The 22,425-nt window shown below is 30.5% G+C and overlaps 1 protein-coding gene and 1 long non-coding RNA gene across 4 annotated transcripts; both read right to left on the reverse strand.

Annotated features, from left to right (window-relative positions):
• Window positions 1-8,708: 8,708 nt before the first annotated feature.
• Window positions 8,709-11,775, reverse strand: LOC123916686. Of its 3 annotated transcripts, none has more exons than XR_006812232.1 (7): window positions 11,019-11,775; window positions 10,342-10,471; window positions 10,156-10,253; window positions 9,957-10,074; window positions 9,773-9,862; window positions 9,192-9,260; window positions 8,709-9,001 (listed from the first exon to the last, which is right to left on the reverse strand). It is a non-coding gene; the product is annotated as an uncharacterized LOC123916686 (long non-coding RNA). The 3 variants fall into 3 exon arrangements; XR_006812234.1 differs by having other exon boundaries at window positions 8,709-9,018; XR_006812233.1 differs by having other exon boundaries at window positions 10,342-10,953.
• Window positions 11,776-16,504: 4,729 nt separating this feature from the next.
• Window positions 16,505-21,586, reverse strand: LOC123919087 (probable cysteine desulfurase). The gene is made up of 5 exons (XM_045971310.1): window positions 21,147-21,586; window positions 20,209-20,710; window positions 19,192-19,393; window positions 17,317-17,727; window positions 16,505-17,145 (listed from the first exon to the last, which is right to left on the reverse strand). Exons 1-5 carry the CDS (start codon window positions 21,481-21,483, stop codon window positions 16,738-16,740), a joined length of 1,860 nt encoding a protein of 619 aa, XP_045827266.1. The 5' UTR covers window positions 21,484-21,586; the 3' UTR covers window positions 16,505-16,737.
• Window positions 21,587-22,425: the final 839 nt, after the last annotated feature.

Consider the following 22,425-nt stretch of genomic DNA (forward strand, 5'->3'; position numbering starts at 1 on the left):
AAAGTCACATGCTAATGAAACGGTAGGAAGTAGGAACTGATGACAAGACAAGTGATTGTAAAATTCCAAAATTTTAAATACGTACAGTTTAATTAAATTTTAATATTTATTTAATATTTAAGTTTGTCATTATATATATTATGGTAGAAAATTTACTTAGAATAAAATATTTAAAAATTTGTTATATAATATTGTTAAAATATAAGTGAAACTATTGTGCTATTTTTGTAAAATTTATTAAATGAATAAATTTGATTATACTTATCAATGATAAATTATCCAAATTTTTATTTATCCGTCACAAATAATAGTCCTGTGTATATTTTTTAATAAAAAATTAGAAATTTGATTAGGAATATTTAGGATAATTTAGTAAATTTGATAGCAATTAACTTTATTGTATTATTATTATTATTATTAGTTAATAGTATATTGTTTTTTTTTATGAAAAATATTGTTTATGTTTCTATTTCTATATTACTAATTTTTAAAATATTCATCTTATTTTTTCTATAAATCTTGTTATTGACTATTTTATTCTCTTTTTTCTTTTAATAGATTATTGAGTTGATCGTATTAATATGTTTTGTTGCTACTTTTATGAGTATAGACTATAGACTATTCTGATTTGTTCCAATCTATAATTTGTTTTGTTTCTATTTTTAAGCATATATTAGTTAAAGTATTTATATATATATATATATATATATATATATATATATATATATATATATATATATATATATATATAATTTTTTAGTGAAATTATGATGAAGGATATAAAGTAGTAGACTAATATGTTAAAATCGATTACCAGTTACTAATTTATCCTTATTACTTTTATCCACGTTGCAAGTTTTATATCATTCATTGTAATAGTACTTCAACGAAATTGGAGTATAATCTTTAGCCAAATCAATTTTTTATTTTTTTTTACTTTATGTATAAAATTTTTAAATCGTTAACTTCAAGCGGAGTATATATATATATATATATATATATATATATATATATATATATATATATATATATATATATATATATATATATATAACCCTCTGTCAAAAGATTAAGGTTAAAAAGTACTCCAGTTGAACTAGAATATATTCTTCAGTCAAATACTAGGGTTAATAACGCATCAGTTGAAGCGGAGTATAATCTTAAGTCAAATAATACTTTATTTTTTATTTTTAAATCATTAACTTCGACCGGAGTATTATCATAAGTCAAAGACTAGGGTTAATACTGCCTCATTGAAATTGGAGTATAATCTCAAGTCAAATTACAATTTATTTTCTTGTTAAAAAAATACAATTTATTTTAAAATTTTACTTTATTTTTATTACTTTTAAGTCATTAATAGTGTTTCCGTTGAACCGTAGTATAATCTTCTCTCAAATACATGATTAATAGTGTTTAAGTTGAATTGAAATATAATCATAAGTCAAAATATACTTTGTTTTTAAATTTTACTTTATTTATATAATTTTTAAGTCATTAACTTTAAGCGGAGTATAACCCTTAATCAAAGACTATGGTTAAGAGTGTTTCAGTTGAACCAGAGTATAATCTTCACTCAAAGTCTAGGGCCTATAATGCTTCAATTGAATCGAAGTATAATAATTTTAAGTCAAAATATACTTTATTTTTAATTTTGACTTTATTTATATAATTTTTAAGTCATTATCTTTAACCAGAGCATAACCTTTAGTCTAAAACTATGGTTAATTGTTACAGCACAATTAAATAGAAATATGTATGTATGGAGTGCATAACCTTAACAAGGAAAATTTATAGTCAAAATGTTAAGTGTTGCTGTGTATTGTATATTGGTTCTGTGTTTGAATCCTACTTGTGCAAAGTTTGTATTTTTTTCGTTGTATTAATCAAGGCTGTTTGGAAATTTTTAAAAAAATAGTTAATTTACAAAACGCTGCAAAGAAGAATCGAACCCGCAGCGTGTTGGCAATGGGAAAACGGAGCAACCACTGCGACATATGAAGAAGCTCTATTTAAAATCGCGTTAGATAATATTTATAAAAGTAGACAAAATAAATTAAATCCATCATCCTCAACCTTCAGCCGGGTCATTTCAACCCGGTTCCAAACCCGCGATACCAGCATGAAACCCGACGGCTTCAGGCCATTTAAACGTCGAAAATAATAATCAATTGCCCAGAAACATAGCAAAAACCATTTACAATACATTTATGATTTTAATTTTGATTAAAATGGTCTAAAAAAGAAAACCTAAAATTAAAATTTTCAAAAACTTGAAAATGGTTCAGCTAAGGAACATATGTGGTCACACTCACATTCATACGCTGTCACTGTGAAGTATCAGATCCAGATCCAAAACTAACAAGTACAAACCGTGTTGTTATGGATTGATGTAATTCAAGCAGTGGTGGTGGTGGACTGGTGGTTATGACGAAATCTATATGCACAGCGATGGCAAAAACGCCGTGTGCAGTGGCGAAGAAAACTATGTGCATAAAGATAACGAAAAATCTGTGCGTAGTGATGGCAAAAACTTTGTGTGCGGTGGCAACGAAAACGCCGCCGTGTGTACCGCCGGTGAAAAACCACACAGGTTTTTGTTCTTTGAATTTTCTGTGAAATAAAATTACAAAATGAAATATCTTTTAAGAAAGGTATTTTCTTCTAATAAAGGAAGAAAAGGAAAATAATATAATCCATATGTTGGTGAGATTGTTTGATCTAATGGTTATAAATAATGATCTACGATAGACCATATGTTAGGCTGATTCATTGAAAAACTTTACCTATAATCTTAGGTGGCATTGACTAATTAAACATGCCTCTTGATTGGACAGTTGACCAAACTTCATCAAAGAAGTGAGTTTTGTGACTTCACCCTAGAAGCTCCCTTAAAATATATTGTATTTGAACTTTAATAGTAGTACACGGTAATGTTACTAAAAGTCTAAAACTAATGTATGCACTAGCATTTAGCAGCATATAATATTATTTATATTCCTTGGTGAATTTTGAATTAATTTATTTGACCTTTTTATGTGAATTTATTATGTAAACAATTTTTTTTAGGCAAGGTGAACTTATGTAAACAACTTGTTATGTTCATAAAATTGTTTCAATTTATTTTCATAAGCTCTTTAAGATGATTTCGTTTGGATTGACTTATTTTTTAGTTTATGTGAACAATTTATGCAAATAAATAAAATTTTATGTATTATTATAAGTTTTTCAAGGTAGTTCATGAGAAAATAACTTAGATACAATTTTTGTTAGTGAAAACTTATGAATTAACATAAAAATTTATTTATTTGCATAAGTTATTTTCATAAGCTAAAAAATAAGTCAAATTCAAATGGCCTCAAAGACAATTTATAACTTATACATAAGTGGTTATTAAAATACACACTAATCAAAATAGACGCTTATGCTATGTACTATAAATTTAACTATTTAACCAAGTAGGGGCCAAATGACTCGTTTGTTATCCTGTAAGTTTCTTAATTCTCTTAAAATTCCCAATTGCGTTTTGGCAACTCACCGAAATAAGTGAACGTTGATATATTCGATAATGCTAATGTGCTGCTGATGAGAAAGCAAGAAAAAGTTGGGCAAGTCTAATATTAATTTAAATTGATTCTTGAAAACCAATTGAAAAATATAAAGTTAAATTGATTCTTGAAAACCAATTGAAAAACTTGCTCGGAGATGTTGTTAGTCGAGATAGAGGTTTTATTGAGGAGGTGGTCATGAAGAGGGCTGTCAGAGCTGTTGAGTTAATGCAACTTCTTCCTAAGTTAAGAGATCCACAGAGTGAGCTTCTTCTACTTCGATCATGCATGGGTATCGTCAAACTATTTTTCGGCCTCAGGACATGCCAACTCATTTACATGGAGGAGGCAGTTGTTTTGTTTGATAAAGAGTTAAGAGTGGTGGTTGAGAACATCGTGGTTGGGGGAGGTCCGTTCTTTGGAGACCTTCAATGGAGGATTGCTTCTTTACCCATTAAAGGCTTAGGTTTGTGTTCAGCAGTAGAGGCCACCTCATATGCCTTTGTAGCCTCTAGGACCCAATCTTGGATTTTGCAAGATCATATATTGAGAGACAGCGGAGTTTGTGGCATGGACTTGGATTTTGACAAAGCTTTGGACGGTCTGCGGGATTTGATTCCGACTTTTGACTTTGGCAATTTTGCTAGCAAGGACACTTTCCCCCCTAAAGCCCAACATGTTTTGGTGAGTGTTCTTTTTGGTAAAATTGTTCAAGACATGAAAGTTGGTTTTAACATGACCACAAGAGAAAAAGCAGTTTTTGGATGTTTGAAAGCGGCACATGCTCAATACTTTCTCCTCGCTATTCCCATTGATGGGTTAGGCCAACACATGTCCATGATTGACTATCGTACCATCCTTAGATACCGCCTCATGATTCCATTATTTCCTAAGGATGGAGTTTGTCCGGTTTGTCGTAAAGTGTGCCTCGACACTTTTGGGGACCATGCAACGCATTATAGGGAGCTCACTGGCTTCAAATACAGGCATAACTTAATCAGAGATGTGCTTTTTGATATCTTTAGGCGTGCGGGGATCTCTGTGAAGAAAGAGGTACCAATGAACTTTTTGACTGACCCACAAGAAGGGAGATCGACACTTCACCCAGCGGATGTTCTGGTGTTTGAATGGGTAGGCGGGAAACATGCTTGTGTGGATTTGACTGGAGTTTTCCCACTTGTAGGACTAGGGGTTGGAGATTTTACTGTAGGACAAACAACCCTCAAAGTTGCTTCAAGCAAAATGACCAAACATGAGAAAGCATGTTCTGATAATCAACACGTATTTATACCATTTGCATTTGACACTTTTGGCTTTCTAGCACCGGAGGCTGTAAACCTTTTAAATAGAGTTCAAAAGGCCATGCATAGTAATGTTGTGTCGCCTAGGTCGATGAATGTAGTTTTTCAAAGATTGGGTTTTGCTGTCCAAAAATGTTTAGCTGCGCAGCTTGTTGTCCGTCTACCTTTTGTATTGAATCCAGGACCTATAGTGTGCTACCAAAATCCCTCACCACTGGACCAAACTCAGTGACTTAGATTATCTCTGCTTTATAAATATATATTCAAGTTATATAACAAGCCGGTTTTGTAAGGATGAGTTAGACCCCACTTTTAACTTATAGTTTAAGTCTATTCAACTAAATTGAAAAATACTAATGTAGAAGTTCAAATATATGGGAACTTATATGATATGAATAATGTGCTTCAAGAAATAATGCAACAGTTAATATTAATAATAGTCTCTTGCAAATTTTATTCTAAAAAAAAGTCTCATTAAAAAAATATCTTAATCATGCCCCAAAAATGATCTACACGGTCTTGTATTCAGATATGTTGACTAACTGTGTAAACTAAGCACAATACCTGTAATAAAATATAATTTCGCTGTTATAAAAAAAAACAAAGGTTTTACCTTTGATATTTTTCTTTAGTGAAACATGACTGTCTAGATATATTTAAAAGAAAAAATAGATAGTTTACATAAACTTAATTCAATATGTAGGATATTGTATTTTATATACAGGATTATAGTTTAAATCTCAAATAATTCATGTCTTCATTAAAATTTGAATTATTAAACTACTTGACAAAAAATAGAGATATATTTGTTATTTCACGTGTTGTTTAATTAAGTGTAGGGATACATTAACAAAATATAGGTTTTACCATTGATATTTTTGTTTACCAATACATGGCTAGCTAGATGTATTTAAAAGAAGAAATAAAGAATTTCTGTAAACTTAATTCAATTTATAAAATATTGCATTTTATATGCAGAATTGAATTCAAATCTCAAACGCTTCACGTATTTAGGGATGTTATCATTATTTGACGTGTTGTTTAAATGTAGGGATACAATTAGAGCTGTCAAAAATGGGCCGGCTCATTAGCCTAGTCTTGGACGGGCTGGGCCTAAAAACATAGCCCAAAATGTAATCGGACTTTTTCGGTCCAAGTCCATTTAACTCATATGGACATTGGGCTAGGCTAGCCCACCAGGCTTTGAGGTAACCAATTAGCCCATCATTTAATTGATAAAAACACATTTTTGTGATTTTTGTAACAAAATAATATCAATGAAAAATTATCATTTAATTGATAAATTATTATAAAAAAAATATTTAAATGTGTAAGCTTAATAAAACGGGATATATTTACCTAAAATTAGAGTTTAATTAATATTTTGTGTTGATGTAAAAATTATTTACACTTACATCAAATAATATCTCAATAAAATTGATAATTATGAAAAATTAATACATCAAAATAATATAAAAAATTTTGAATAAAAAGAAGAAAAAAAAAAGTAAAATGAAATGGGTCGGGCTGTCCCATTAGCTCAGTTGGCCCACAAGGGCCGGGCCAAGCTTTATAAATGTTAGCCCAATAATAATCAGGCTGGGTCAGCCCAACCCATTTATTTTGACTGGCCCACCGAACTGGACTAAGTTGAGTCGGACCAGCCCATATAACAACTCTAGATACAATAACAAATGTAAGGGGGTGTTTTTAAGAATTTTCATGAATAAAAGTGTACATTAAACAACGCGCTTATCCTTTACCCAAATCCCACCCACAAGTTTAATTTGATAATACAACAATTGGACCCACAGAACTTGAGTTAAACATTGGTTATTAAAGTATTGAAAATGAGTGTAATGCATGTGGGAGCAGTCTTGTGTTTGTTGGTTTTAAATCGTAAATGCCCTTTGATTCACAACAATTAAGTTGATCAAATTGGTGCTTCACTGCTTTGTAGAATAATTTTGTATGTATTGCTATGTAGAACTTTTATATTTGTAGACATGTTTATAAATTCAGGTAACAAATAAGATTACGGTATACATATTTTTTTTTATAAAGGAAGCTTTACATTAAAGAAAGTTGGGAGTCAGGGGCGGCCTAGGCCCATGTGCGACATGGGCCGTGGCACAAGGTCTCTTAAAAATGAGGGCCACAAAAAAAAAATTATAAGGTAGTAGTACTAGTAAGTTAGGGGGTGTAAAAATTAATTATTTATGTTAAAAAATGTTGTAAAAGCAGTAAGGCCCAGCCCAACCTGTTTTTCTAAGAAAGAAAAAAAAAAAAAGCAGACAAGAGAAGCCTATCTCTTCTTGCTTTTGCGCTCAGTTTTGTGTTATACTATTCTTTCTCAAAAACTCCATTAATTCACCACCACCAAGCGTGAGGCGGCGACCTGCCACCATCACCGGCGGCATTAACGTCGGTTAACCTCCTTCCTTCTATTCTCAAAAACTCCATTAAAGTTGAAACAAAGGTAAAAACTAAATTTTACAAGTTAGGGTTTCTAAAATTTGCAATGTAAAATCACAATTTTTCTATTTTAATTGTGTTTCTCAATTCCCAATTCTCATCATTCTTTTTCTCCCAAAGTTAATTACCGATAGAGATGTTCTTTTGTTTTTATAAAGTGGAGAGGAGATTCCTAGTTTCAACATGATAATGTTTTTTTTTTTAACTGCAATAAATTTATTGATAAAATCTCCACCTAAACACAAGTAGTGTTTGGTGAGAAAAAGTCAGAGTACAAAAAGTGGCATATAGGATTCGCAAGGCTAGCAACAGAAACAACAAGAAGCTCAACAAGAGAGCAAAAACGCAACAAAATCACAGCCACAATACAGAGAAAAGAAAAACACCTAAAATATAGCAATAGTACCAAAACACTAATTTAATTTGATTCACCATCTCTTCCAAAACATGATAATGTTAATGTTTTATCGTTTATTGTCCTATTTGGTTTGATAATGTGTTGTCTTATTTGGATTGTTTTAACTGCTAATTACGTTCTTTTTTTCTTTTTTCAATGTTTTTTTTATAAGCAAAGTAGCTATAATGTATTTTGTTGTTATTGTTAGACTATGAATTTTTTTTATGTTAATTACAAGAATGATTAAAATTTTATGTTATTTGCAATTTAAATCGATGATGATTTTTTTATAAAAAAAAAGTTACATTTTTTTTTTATTAAAGGCCCATTTTCATATTTCGCACAGAGCCTCCAAAAACTCAGGGACGCCACTGTTGGGAGTAGGCATGGCAATGGGGCGGAGCGAGTACGGGTTTTGCCCTCCCCAAACCCAAGCTCATAAAGTTCGAGTTTCCCCAAACTCATCCTAAATTTGAGCGGGGATAAAAATGATAACCCCAAACCCATATCCAACGGGGATCGGGTATCCCCATTACGCCTCTATCACATTTTTGTTGAAATGATGATTTTGAGCTAAAAAAATTATGAATCTGCTCAGTTTGATTAATCCACTAGTAGAAAAAAGCTATTTTACATCTGGCGAAAACCACTTTTTACATCTGAACAATTTCAGATGTAGGCGCACGAGACTTAGTAAGTATACACATTTTACATCTGGCGTAGTCAGATGTAAAAAAACACTTTTTACCTCTGACCAAGGCGAAAATCAAATATTATTTTTTTAAAATTAAATTGGACTTTTTACATCTGACCAAGTCCACCAGATGTGAAATCTTAACTTTATTTATTTATTTTTTTTTGAAAAACCTGCGCTTTTTTATATATATTTTAAATCCTTTTTTTTTTTTATCTAAAAAATCTAACCCACAATGCCAACAATATAACATAACTTGCATCAAGAACATAATACTAAAATTCAACATTCGACATCCATAGCCACATTCAACATTCAACATATAGTAATAATGTCATTAAAGTACAACCAGTGAAATCCAAAATACAAAACATCATAATAATTACTACTAATCCATTCAAAATACAAATTAAAACATCATCATAACTAGTCCATTGTAACTTCACACAAACCTAGCTAGCTCCTAATCTTTCTCGTCGGCATCATCATAATCTACCTCAGGATTATATAGGTCAAGAAAACAAGTTGCTCAACGGTCTCGCAAATCGTACTCCTCCTCTGTTAATGCCGTGGGATCATTGAACACCTACAATATGTAAATAACTACAATATGTTAATTAATGTATGGTAAATGAATCATTTATCCAAACAGCAGCTAAGTCATAACAATTTTTGAACCGAGTCTGTGTCATTATCTAAGTCCTCCTTAATGTTTGCTGGTGCAACAGAGCAAGTAGCTTTCATACTAACTTTCATACATTCATAAACTATGCTACCTTATTCGTAGCTTCCACTGCCTAACTAGCACCTTTCATACCAACAACAGAAGACTGAGCACACAATGCCTGCATGAAATAGACATAGGTCAGAGCAAAAATCATGCATCCAATGATAACCAAGTACCAAAAATGAACTTACATTACTGGTATCTATGTTGTAGTTTCTTAATCACCTACCAATAGTTACTTCTATATAGCATTGCCATACACACTCACAATTCACAATCATATTCCAGTTAATGTCAGTGTCAACATGATATGCTATTACTATGAATTAGTATATCCCTTCTCAATTAAAGAAATTCTACGAGACTAGGTTCATAACCTATAACATCAAATAATAATTGATAGATGGTCCAATTAAAAGAAAACAGAAAAACCAATTAGTAAAAAAATACCAAGTATAAAATACAGATTAGAGAAACGTGTAATCATTCGTTCACCCAGTCACCAAGTCTAAATCATTAAGCTATCTCTAAATATGTACTTAATAATATTGAATAAGGACATAGACATCACCAGCTATCTCTACATATGTACATATACATAATGATATTGAATAAGGACATAGACATCACCTTCAAATCATCTTCTAGAATGCGAGTAAAGTAACTCTGCAATTCAGATCCTCGAAAATAGGTCAAAATTTCCTGCCAATCAGGGGGGTTCTGCAAACGAAAAGCAAAGTTAAAATGAATGCAATAAACCAAGAACATGTGTCCACAAAAGAAAAAAAAACAGGGGGCTAATTTTGGTTCTTACGGTGAAACGTCCCAAGTTTGGCTTCAGCTTTCCAGCCAAAACTTTAAGGGCAGTGGACTTTCCAATTCCAATTGTCCCAACCAAACCAAGCACTTGTCCCAGCCTTGGAACCGGCAACCTACGTTAAAACTCTATTAATAAAAAGCCAAAGAAAAACATATTAACAGACTTTTAAGGAAAACACGGCTAAATGACACACCTGTGTAGCTTACAAGTATTAGGACCATATCTGTAAGTGGTATATTTGTCCAAATCTTTTGGCAAGTTGATAATCTGGATAGCTTCAAAAGGACATTTCTACACCAATGCATAACAAACTCATCATGTAAACCCCACATCCATCAACTAGAAGTTTAGAAAATATTCGGCCAAAACTGGATCTTACCGGTTCGGACAACAGGGCAACTCTTCTTACGCTCCTGGCGACACTTTTTCAGCTTGCATCTATCGTTGCTAACAATATAGCAATACTTGTCAATCGGTCCAACATGTTGCCTCAAACCACCTATATTCAACTGAAATATAATTGATAATTACTATGGTGAAAATTGTGTCATAAAAAATAAAATATATAAAAATTGAACAAAAATTCACATGCATACACCCTATTTTGCACATATTTCACCCTATTTTACCCATAGTCATACATACCACTACCAATAGTAAAAATTCCATATAATCTAATAGTCAATTCCAATGTGTTGTATGTATTAGCCCAAGTTCCATAAAATTCCACTGAAGGGTTTCGCCAGCGTTTATAATACCACCAAAGTAAAGCTTGGCCAATTATATTCAAATAGGTTCGTTCAAATGTCCAACATAGAAGCTCACCAATTTAGTTCCTATACTAGCAAATGGAATTACCAAATTCTAAACCAAACATATAACAATTTCAAGCCAAAGGTTAATGTAAGCCAAACAGAAGCAACGCAACCGAGGGGTTTTTTGCTGTTGCTAAACCAATGAGGCTAAGTCCAGGACCAACAAAACCAATGGACTGCAGTGAAAGCTCAGAATTAGCATTATCCATTAAAACTAATGCACACAAGTGTATTGACATACCTGCATAATTTTACGAGTCAAAGTCACACTTGTACCACTTTGTATCATCATATCTGACCAAAAGCCAGCAAGGTAATTCATGATAGCCATCACAACCCATGGAACGACACTAAACCATGCCGCCTGCCTGATATCCACACCATATACCTATAATGGAATTCATTTACATTTACATGGAAACAAACAACCTATCATGTCTATAAGCTCTTTTCAGCGTACTTCAATAAACTCTTCAAGATATAGCTTATAAAAACAGCTAAGCACTAATATGAAAACAACTTATGGCTTATCATATAAAAATTTATTCAATAAGCACTTAATTAAGTTGTTTGCCCAAAACCAACTACAACTCTAAGACTTGTTATTCATTTACATTTACATGGAAACACATTCAGAGTCACATAACTAGAAATATTGCAATAACAACATCAAAAAAATTGCAATGATTCTAATTAAAATTAGAAATGCTAGAATGTTAGTGGGTGAGATCAGAATCATTTGAAAAATATTTACATGGTAACAAACACTTAAAACTCATCATTAGATCACACTTACATAAAATACATACTAGGGTTCAGTGAGCCTTTATTCTGCAATTAGGGATCAGTGAGCCTTGATTATGCAATTAGGGATTTGAATTTGTGATTCAGTGAAAGGGATTGGAGTCTAGGGTTCGCGATTCATCATTGAGAGAGATGACGAGTTCGAGAGATATAGTGAGAGAGATCGACCACGAAGTGTGAGAGAGAGATCCGATAGTGTGAGAGAGAGATCGACCACGAAGTGTGAGAGAGAGATCCGATAGCGTGAGAGAGAGATTTCGATTCAGTGAAAGGGATTCTGAAAGGGATTGGAGGCGACCGATTGGAGCCTTGATTCTGCTAGGGTTCAGTGAAACGAGATTCAGTTCGCGATCGATTTTGAGAGAGAGAGGGAGATATCACAATCATGTAAAGTAGCGTGAGATGGTTTTTTTTTATTAGGTGAGATAGTTTTTTTTTACAACATTCAGACTTTTTACATCCGGGGATATTTTGGTCAGATGGAAAATTATATTAGACAATTTTTACTATAATTACAGAATTGCCACCGCGTTCAGGTTTGCTTCAGGGGATATTATGACCAGATGTAAAAAGTTGTGTGCGTGTATTTTTCACTTCTGTGGATGTTGAAGCCAGATGTAAACACAACTCCATATTCCTTTTCACATCTGACATTTGTTCCACAGATGTAAACTCCTTAAATAATATGTCATATTTCTACTAGTGATCATTTTGTACCATAAGTCTCGATCAAGATTTATCTGATGAGAGAAAATTAAAGAGTTACGATATATACGGTATAAATTTATTGTGGATGAAGTATGATTGTACTAGTAATTTTGAAAAGAAAAAAAAAATCGTACAAGATTGGAAAGATAAAATGAAATAAAAGTTTGAAATTTCACCATGTGTCATCGAATAAGACTTGCCTTATAAAAGTTTGGTACTACCATAATGATTTTTTTTTTTTGAATTGCCTACACCTGATTTATTAATGAAGGAGGTATAAGTTATGCCAAATGTATTTTCGTATCTTTTATAAGCTATGGTTAATTAACTAATTGAATTTTGATTTTTTATAAGCCAAGTTGGGTCAAACAAAGTGACTAATATGAGAGAGTGTTTTTGATGATTAACAGGTACGTATTTATACATTTTGTTTTTGACACTTTTGAATTCCTTAGTATCAGATGCTATATATATCTTGAAAAGAGTTTGAAGGATATAACATTATGGTGTCTCATAGATATCTACAGTAGCGGAGCTAGGGGTGGCCAGGCAGGGCCATGGCCCACCCCAAAATCACTGGAAATTACTAAAATACCCATGATGTTTTAATAAAATTAGACAAAGATACTATATATTATTATTACGCGCAATACATTAACAATTCCTACAAACAGCTTAGCGGCTAGTGTGTGGCCAAGGGACAATGAGGACGCTGGTTCAACACCTCCAGCCAGCTTTTTTACTCCTTTTCCTGTTTATTTTTTTAAAAAATTGCTTTTTTTCTGTTTTAATTTTTAACAAAATCAATTTTAACAAGTAGCATAAGTATTTGAATCAGGTAACCTTGAGCAGCATAATAATAATAATGATACATGCCTTTAAAAACATTTGCTTTTCATATATATACACTTGATCTTTAAGATATTTAATTAAATTTTTGATAATTAGTTTTATGCTTATTATAACTTAAATTTTTATATACAAAATAAGTTTTGTATTTGGTGGTTTCCTCTAAAAAAATAAAATAAAATTAGTGGCCCATCCGAGCTTCTTTTCCTGGCTCCGCCACTGGATATCTAGATATAATATTTAAAGTAAAATGCTTAACATTACGAAAAAAATGAAGGCAAGAATGGCAAGAATGAATCATGGCAAGCTTTGATTGGTTATTCCACCCATGATTTCCGCTCCACACATACTGAATAGTTTTAAGGCATTATGGAAGAAAACTGACACGTTGCTATTCTTGCATTTCTTAGGCAAAATTCATCGTACCATTTAGCATAGCTCATATTTAAAAGAATTGATTTTGCAATCCAAAAATATTTAACTGCGAAATTTATTGTCTGTTTAACTTCCATTAAAATGTAATTATCTTACATATATTTTTTTTTAGTAAAGAATTATCATACATATATAATAGATAAAAAAAAATATTTATACTAACTTAACTATGCTCACAGAAATATAATAGATAAGAGAAATTTATTATCGGATTGAACATAATCCATTTATTTAATTACATAATAAGTGGCAGTAATTGTGTCATAAAAAAAATAAGTGGCATAATTTATGACCAATTATAATGCCACTTACAAAAATTTATTGGATACAAGATGTGGACATTCCATAAAAAATGTCATTATAACTATGACAAATTTTATGGTGTACAACTGAAATAAGGTGAATTCTTCGGTACACGTATTATGTGGACGTGTACCGATACATTGCTGAGGTGGTTAACAAATGGCGAGCATTTAATGCAGATTTTGTTTCTTTATTAAGTTTTCTATTTTAAATGTTATTTTTTAATATTTGCAAATGTATCCTTATATAATCATCAATTATGGTATACAATAAATTAAAAAATGTATCAAATCTTTAACCTATATTTTCACTTTTTTTAACGAGATTTAAATATTTTAATTCATAAGTTTCTTTTTTTTTTTACTTATAAGTTATTAAAATGTGTGTCTTCAATTTTTTATCATTTGATTAAAATGTGTATCAATATGTATCCTTCGAATATTTCAATGCATAAATTAAATGTGTATCCTTATGTATCCTTCAATTTTTTATTAATATTATTAGTTTATAAAGTTTAATGTTGATTTATTTTTTAACCATTAATACATATAATTTTTAAAATACATTTATTTTTTTTGAAAAAAAAAAACTGATAGTAATTTTCAATATGTGTATATATTTTTATTGTAATACTGTTAATTTTTAATGATTCACAATATTTTTTAGGGTTAAATAAGTTTTTTGTGCAAAATTACTAAATTTAATTTTTTATCTTCATAAAATAATGTTATGTTTTCATCCCTACTAAATTTTTATGTATGCAATTTTAGTTATGTTATTAAGTTGATGTATATTTATGATTATTTTGCAAATATGTATAAAGCATTATTAAAAGTTTGTCCAAACATAAGGAGCTTAAAATTTAATTTTTTGGTTAAAATATTTGTTACTTTTATCCTAATATATTTTGATTTAGAAAATTCATATTTAATTCATCTCATTTTAAAAAATACAAAAGTTTTGTAAATGAACTTTTTTATATTGTTCTATTCTAGACATACTTGATTGTCGAAATCTAGCTAGTTGAGGTTTGATTGTCGAAATTTGAATTCTTAAGTGTTTCTCATTCCAATTTGGTCAAATTAAAGTCAAATTGAATAGTCAGATTGACAATATTTGATATCCTTAGTCCCTTTTAGTCTAGTTTGATGTAACTTAACAATCATTTCGTAATAACTAGGTTTTTTGAGTAATAATTAGTCCAACAATATATGAGATTGAATTGTTAGATTGTTGAAATTCAACTTCTTAAGTGTTTATTATTCTAATTATGTCAAGTTGAACAAATTGACTGAAATGAATTGATTCCCTTCGTCACAATTGAGAAAATTATTTGAGACTTAACAGTCATTTCATATGAACTAGGTTTCTTGAGTCATAGTTAATATAACTAGTTAATGTAGAACTATAATATTGTCCACATTTAAATTCTTAAGTTTTCTATTCCGGTTTGGTCAATTTATTTCCTTGGTTCTTATCAATAGAATTGGTAGATGCTTAATAGTTTGTTCTTGGTAATTAGGTTTTTTGAAATAATTTGATTAAACTAGTTGATATTGAGCTGTTATACTGCCAAAAGTTTGAATCATGTGTGTGTCATTCCAATTAGGTGGTGTTGAATTGTTTGAGAGAAAATTTGATTTTCTTAGTCACTTCGTTCGGTAAATTATTTTCTTAGTTGATATTGGTGGTGAATTTTTTTTTTGACAAATCACGGCCGGTAAAATTAGTTGAGAATAACTATTTATTTTTTTGACGTAGAGAATAACTATTTATGAAAAAACAATTTATGAAAATATAAAATTCGCTAGGTAAAACTTATAAATTAATATAAAATTTAATTTATTTGTATAAAATATTTTAATTTTTTTTATAAGAGTTATTTTAAATATTTTTTTATAAGCTAAAAAATCAAAGCAAAATATGATTTGGTCCATAGGGATTCTTAAGTAACAAGTTTTTTTTTTTTTTTTGAGGTATAAGTAACAAGTTAAATCAAATAAAAAAGAAAAGAAAAAGGATAGATTATTCAAAAAAAAAAAAAAAAAGTAAAATAAGAATTGGTCCATGAGGGGTTTGAACCCACGCACGACCATGGATTGACAGAGAGAATACATCATATCACAAAGCTTAAACCCTGAAACAACATCCCTGACCCCTTCCACCGCACAGTGAACAAAATTCAGCAAGATCCTTCAACTTTAATTTTCTTAATTTTCTAATAAAAACTCAACAATATCTTTCATTGATCTTTTACAAAAATAATCTCCTTCTATATATAATCATGGTATCACTCTCACACATTCACACAACAAAATATAGAAAACAGAGAAGATGATCAATTTCCCCAAAGGTTGAAAAATCCTCAAAATAGAATATTAAAGAACAGAGAGACAAGAAAACCCTAAAAGCATTATTTCGGCGGTTGTTCTTCCGTGGAGAGAGGCGCCGCGCCGGAGTGAGACCAAAATTGAAGAACAGAGAAAGAGACACAAAAGAGAGAAATAAATTGTTTCACAGAGAATAGAGCTTTTGAAAAAATTACTGAAACATGTTTTAAGATTTTAAAATTACAATAATCTCTGTGGGTGTTATTTTGAAAATTTTATAAATTAAAAGAGTAATTTAGAAAACATATATTTAAATAAGTGTTGAAATTACATGTTAAATTATCATTACATGTGGACCAATTAAAAGTATACACCTTAACGGTGTACCGGTACACGTCCACATAATATGTGTACCGGAGTGTTCACCAACTATGCATCAGATACAAATTTATTTCTAACATTATATCAATTGAGATATAATGAGAGAAAAAAAAAATTATACATGATGCACAAAATATACAATTCTTATGACTAAACTATAAAATGGAGGACACTAGGATCTACATCTGGATGGATCCTTTCAGAAAGGAATTTAGGGAGGCGATTAGCAATACATTTAGCTTCTAAGAATGATTTTCTTCTCAACATTCCAACTTGTTTGATTCCAACATTACAATCACTTCTTGCTTTGAAATAATCATTGTTTGCTTTCTCTCTAGTTTCTCTCATGTAAAATTTATTTTCATTGAGTAGAATCTCAAGTTTTTGTTTCTTAATTTTCCAGCTGCCATTTTTCAAATCAAATTTGTATAGTGAAATGAATCGTTGGCCATAGGTTGCTACAAACTCTATGGCAGCTAAAATGAACTCGAAGTCCTCTTCGCCCATGTAATAAGGAAAACTAACTCTCGTCCATCCGGGTTTCACACCAATGTAACCCTATTTAAAACAATTAAAATGTTTGTTAGTTCTAAAATATATATTAAAAAAAAGTGAGAACCTAAAAACTATCGCAATGTTATCAGAGATATTTAACATGTTTGTATGCATATATTTGAATCCGCAATTCTTCATCTCTAAAAGAACTTGAGATGTTGAAAAAGTGTTTACCTCTTGAATTGCCGATCTAACTGCTAGAGATTGAGATTCATTGATATTAAGCAAATCATGGCCATAAGGTCCAGCACAAGCACACCCACCTCTAGCTTGAATGCCAAAGAGATCATTTAACAATGTTGCAACAAAAGAGCCACTAAGTATCTTAGTTATATTGGTGGTAGAATAGATCACAAATGATAAAATAGCTTGTCTTTTGGTGCTTATGTTCCCTAAAATCTCAATGTTTGGATTAGGCATGAGTCTCTTAAGTGCTTTGTTAATGTAGAGTTGTTCCCTTTTTTCAATCTCTTCATAGTTGATGTACTCTTTCACCCAAAATGCCAATGCTGCTCTCATTGTTTGGATTATCGGAGGTGTGCCCCCATTTTCTCTTTCCTCTATGTCCTCCATGTATAATGTATCCTGACATTGAAGACACACGTTCGATAAAGTTTAGTATAGTAATATTTGACAAATATCACTTTTTGAATGAAGATTTATTTTGGTCTTTCAAAAAATTTTGATGGGATAATTCGGTCTTTAACAAAAATAAAATTTAGATTAGTTTATGACATTTTCATACGAGGATCAAATTAGTCTATATATTATAACGAATCAAAAACTTATGTATTATGTTGGACATGATTTTCAGGATATAGTCCGATACAGAATGGAAACAAGAAAAAACAATGGTTGACATTTTATTTTATATTTTGATACTAATAAGGTTGACAATTTTTTATGGACTTTTAACGTATGATAGTAACCCAAATACACACGAAATGGATATATCGGCGCCTGTTTCAAGTTTCAACTTAATATTTTAGACTGAATTATGTTTTATTTTTTGGTACAGGCTAAATTATGTTTTTATATATTTCATTTTGGTACGCTATACGACTTAATGCATTTTAAGTTTTGCCGGTGCAAAAAAACAAAAAAAATAGTAGAATTTTATTCTGGCAAACACCAATCTTGTTTGAAAAATATAAATAAAATTCATAAAAAATGGAAATATCTGATTATCTGCCATTTGCTGAATCAGTCATGGAATATATATATTTCAAAACAATTACTATATAATTCTTTTAGTCAAAACAATTACTATTTTCTAGTAATATATATATTTTCAAAAAATAAGGAAAAAGAAAATACTAGTCAAGAAACAAAATGAATAATTAATTCTTTACAAAAATGAAATATATAATCTCAATTTATTATCATTTGAACAATATAAAAATAATTTTTTTAAAAAAAAATTAGTGGTAAAGTTATTTTTCTTGAGCTTGGTAAGTTATTATTTTTTGTCCTTCTTGATTTAATTTAAGATTGAATCTCCCTGGCTAGACCAATAATATTTCAGTACTCTTACTATCTCAATATCACGTAAGGAACTAAATTGATGTAACAACTAAAACATGGGATATTAAAATATAAAACATAACTTGTTAAAATATTAAAAAATGAATAAAACATAAAAAAAATTGTGGCATAATAATATTAAGCCTATTTTATTAGTCGTTCTTTGTTGTTGTAACTTGTAGTCATAAGTCATTAAAATCTTAGACGAACTCTGAGGCCATCGATGACACAATAGGTTAGCAAAGTCATTCAAACTCAGTAGCTTATTTATTTGACTTATCTTAGCATATTTATGATTACTATAATTTTCTTGCCATATTAGGCATTCTTCACCTAATTAATTATGAATTCCCTTTCAAATGTGTAACAAGATTTATGAGATTTGTTCTGTAAGTATAATTCAATTAGTAGTTATGATATTATTGAGAAATCTGTGTTGAAATTCCAGAGCTCTTGCTTTTGACATACACTTATAATGTGTGAGTCTGAACAAGAAAATGTAAAAAATGAAGGAAATTTATATACCTTTTCGTCGAAGCCATTGACATAATTAACAGTTCCACCTCCACAAGTAGATGGAGGTGAAGATCCCAACCTATACAAGGCTTTGTTCATTAATAGCACTCCTGGAGAGCTAGGTCCACCAAGAAACTTATGTGGGCTGATGAACACAGCATCATACCCATCAATCTGCCCTGATCTCATATCAATCTCCACATATGGACCACTAAAACAAACAAATAGATAAAATCATTATTATGCTATTAAATAGATCAATTTTGATACACACTCGTATTTAATGAAAGGGGCAAACACATTTATCTAGAAAAATCTAGATAAATCTAAGTTATGCATATCTTAAATATAATATGCGACGTGAGTTTATAAAGAGTGATATATCTTGTAAAAACGAGTTAAATTCAATATAAAATATTAGAGTCTATTGATGGAGTCACTCACCATTTACATTTAAACATCAATTTCAATAGAGCTCAAGTGTATTGGAAAAACTCAAACCTCGTATGTCTTAAATATAAGATTTGGCATGAATTTATGAAGAGTAACAACCCTCACATAAAATTAGATGTAAATATCCTAACAAATAAAATAGATATAAATATCATATTTTATCAGTTTAAATTTAAGAAAATATTTTATAGACATGCCCCAATTGACAACCGACATAGTGAGAGTCGATAATAACACGAATCTCCTCTAAAACAAGAATCAAAGTTTGTAGCTAGTCAACTAAAAACTTAGTCTCCGTAACATGTGTAAGTTGCGCGGATATCTTGAGAGGAAAATGTTAATTCAACACATATTTTCAAACAAAAATACGAAAAACATACATATTTGTGCATTTTTTATTTTAATAATATTTTTTGCACTCCTCGAAAATTGTACATAGAGTGAAACTAAATATATTTTTGTTATTGGAAATGTGTTTGAATAACACACCTCATCTTGAGATGACTCGTAGAGTCAAAGACGTTAATTACTATGCTTAAAAAAATCTGTTGACAATTCGAATTAACTATGTACCTTGCTGCAAAATCAAAGCATGCAAATCCATTGTATTGATGAAGAAGCTTAGCAATTGCTCGTGTATCTGTGTAAATTCCAGTGACATTACTACAAGCTGAGAAAGATCCCAACAAGGGTTGATTGGTATCTTTATAGGCCTCAAGTTGTAGCTTTAAATCTTCCATGTCGAGGAACCCTTTATCATCTAGGCCAATTTCTACCACCTCAGCCAAACTCTGCCTCCAAGAAAGTAAATTTGAATGATGCTCATAAGGTCCGACAAAAACCACCCATTTTTCTTCTTCGTCAAGACACTTCAACATTCTTTCCCTCAAAATAGAAGGCACGGCGATTCCCATAACTTCTTGAAGTCTCTTGATGGCTGAGGTTGCGCCCGAGCCACATAACATGAGTGCGTCATCTTCCCTGCCACCTAAACATTTCTTAATGTATTCGGTTGCTTCATGTACCATTTTTGTTGTCTTATTTCCAACATAACTCTCACAAGTATGGGTATTGCCTATATATAGCAACATAGTTAAACATTAAACAAATACAACTAAATACAAATATAAGAAGTTGAATGACTTCAAAATATATATATGAAATTTATCTCTATGATTCTCTAAAGTTTAAGTCTTATTTTATTTCTTTAAAATCTATAAGAAACGTATGAAAATTCATAAAAGTGATTATATTTTTTTGATAAACTAAGACATTTTTTGCGCGTAATTGCAGAGATTGAATGGTTAAAATCTGTGAAAAACATATGAAATTTCATAAAAGTCATTATATTTTTTCTTACGCATTGATGTGAATCGATCCTTTAAACTAAATGGTTAAGAGACTCAAATATTTACCAGACTCAAATATTTACCACTTATATCAGGTATTGTTGGTAAAATTCATAAAAGTGATTATTTTTGTTTATAAAAAAAAAATATATATGTGAATACCGTAGAAAGGAAGAAGATGTTTGGCGATGAAGTTTTCAATGAAATGAAGACTGCGACCAGAAGCTGTGTGATCAGCATAGACAAGTTTTCGTTTACCAAATGGAGAGTTGAATTCTACATCGTTGCCTATGATTTCTGACCGAATCCAACATAGTTTTTCTTCCACAGATTCATTACATGGAAGTGTTGTCTCCAATAACACTTTAAAGGACTTCAAAGACTCTGAGAAATTGCAAAGATCAAGATATGTTTCATCGGATGAAACATTATTGACCTTCTTGTTGGCCTTGATTTTGTTTGGAGCTATACATAGCTCTGCAAATATATTTGATAACATGAAGATATATAGCTGAAATATATTTTTAGATGTATATGACGTGTGTATGTAATGTAATGCAATATGAAAGAGGAGTTGCAAGTAGTATGAATAGGAATCAAAATATATTATGTTCACTTCGTGTTTTGGTGTGTCTATATATACACACATATATACAAGGACAGGCAATATGTGATTGTCACCACATATACACATTTGATTAAAAATAAGTTCTTTAGTTTATAAATACTGATATCTTATAAGTCGGTTTTATAGAGTTGAATTATGTTAAAATATAAAAATTTTAAGATGGTATTAAAGTCTCTATTATTTCAAACCACGCATCATTTAGCAGTCCCGTTTCTATGATTGTTGTGGCCTATGGACGAACTTATAATTTGGGACTAACCACTAAATAGTATAAAAAAATTGAATTCCTAAAAAATATTGAATTTTTTATTTAATATTAAAATACTCATACAAAATGATTCCTACAAGCATTTTTATATGTTTCCAATCATTCACTCCATCATTTGCTAAAAAAAAAACTACGACGGTTATGAGAAGTGAACAATTTACAACAAAAACAATATTCTTTTATCCACGTATTTAAAATAAACCAACCATTTTTTTTCAAAAGTCTCCATTACTCAACGTTCTAGAAAAATAAGAATATGAAAAATCCCTAGAAATATTGTCTTTAGGAATGTGAGACTCAATTCCTTAATAGGCCCATTTTCTATTAAAATATCCCTAAATTTAGTATTGAAAATTGCCTAATTTGTAGGATCATAGATACCTATAGGAGGGATAAAGTGGTCATCGATGCCTACATCAACATTTGACGCATCAAGAACATTATAATATACCCCTAAAAAAATATTTTTGGCCCCTAATTTTTGGGAATCTCGGACGGTCGCCCTCTTCGTCATACCTTAGATATGGTTGTCATTTATATTCACG

The sequence above is a fragment of the Trifolium pratense genome, linkage group LG3 (genome assembly GCF_020283565.1).
Source record: "Trifolium pratense cultivar HEN17-A07 linkage group LG3, ARS_RC_1.1, whole genome shotgun sequence".
Taxonomy (NCBI): domain Eukaryota; kingdom Viridiplantae; phylum Streptophyta; class Magnoliopsida; order Fabales; family Fabaceae; genus Trifolium; species Trifolium pratense.

Bases quoted from the DNA above. Each gene is read 5' to 3' on its own strand.
- LOC123919087 (XM_045971310.1), bottom strand. From the start codon at position 21,483: ATGTTATCAAATATATTTGCAGAGCTATGTATAGCTCCAAACAAAATC. The intron at 20,711-21,146 runs GTATTCACATAT...TGCTATATATAG, and splicing joins ACATCTTCTTCCTTTCTACG to GCAATACCCATACTTGTGAG. The intron at 19,394-20,208 runs GTACATAGTTAA...TGTTTGTTTTAG, and splicing joins TGCTTTGATTTTGCAGCAAG to TGGTCCATATGTGGAGATTG.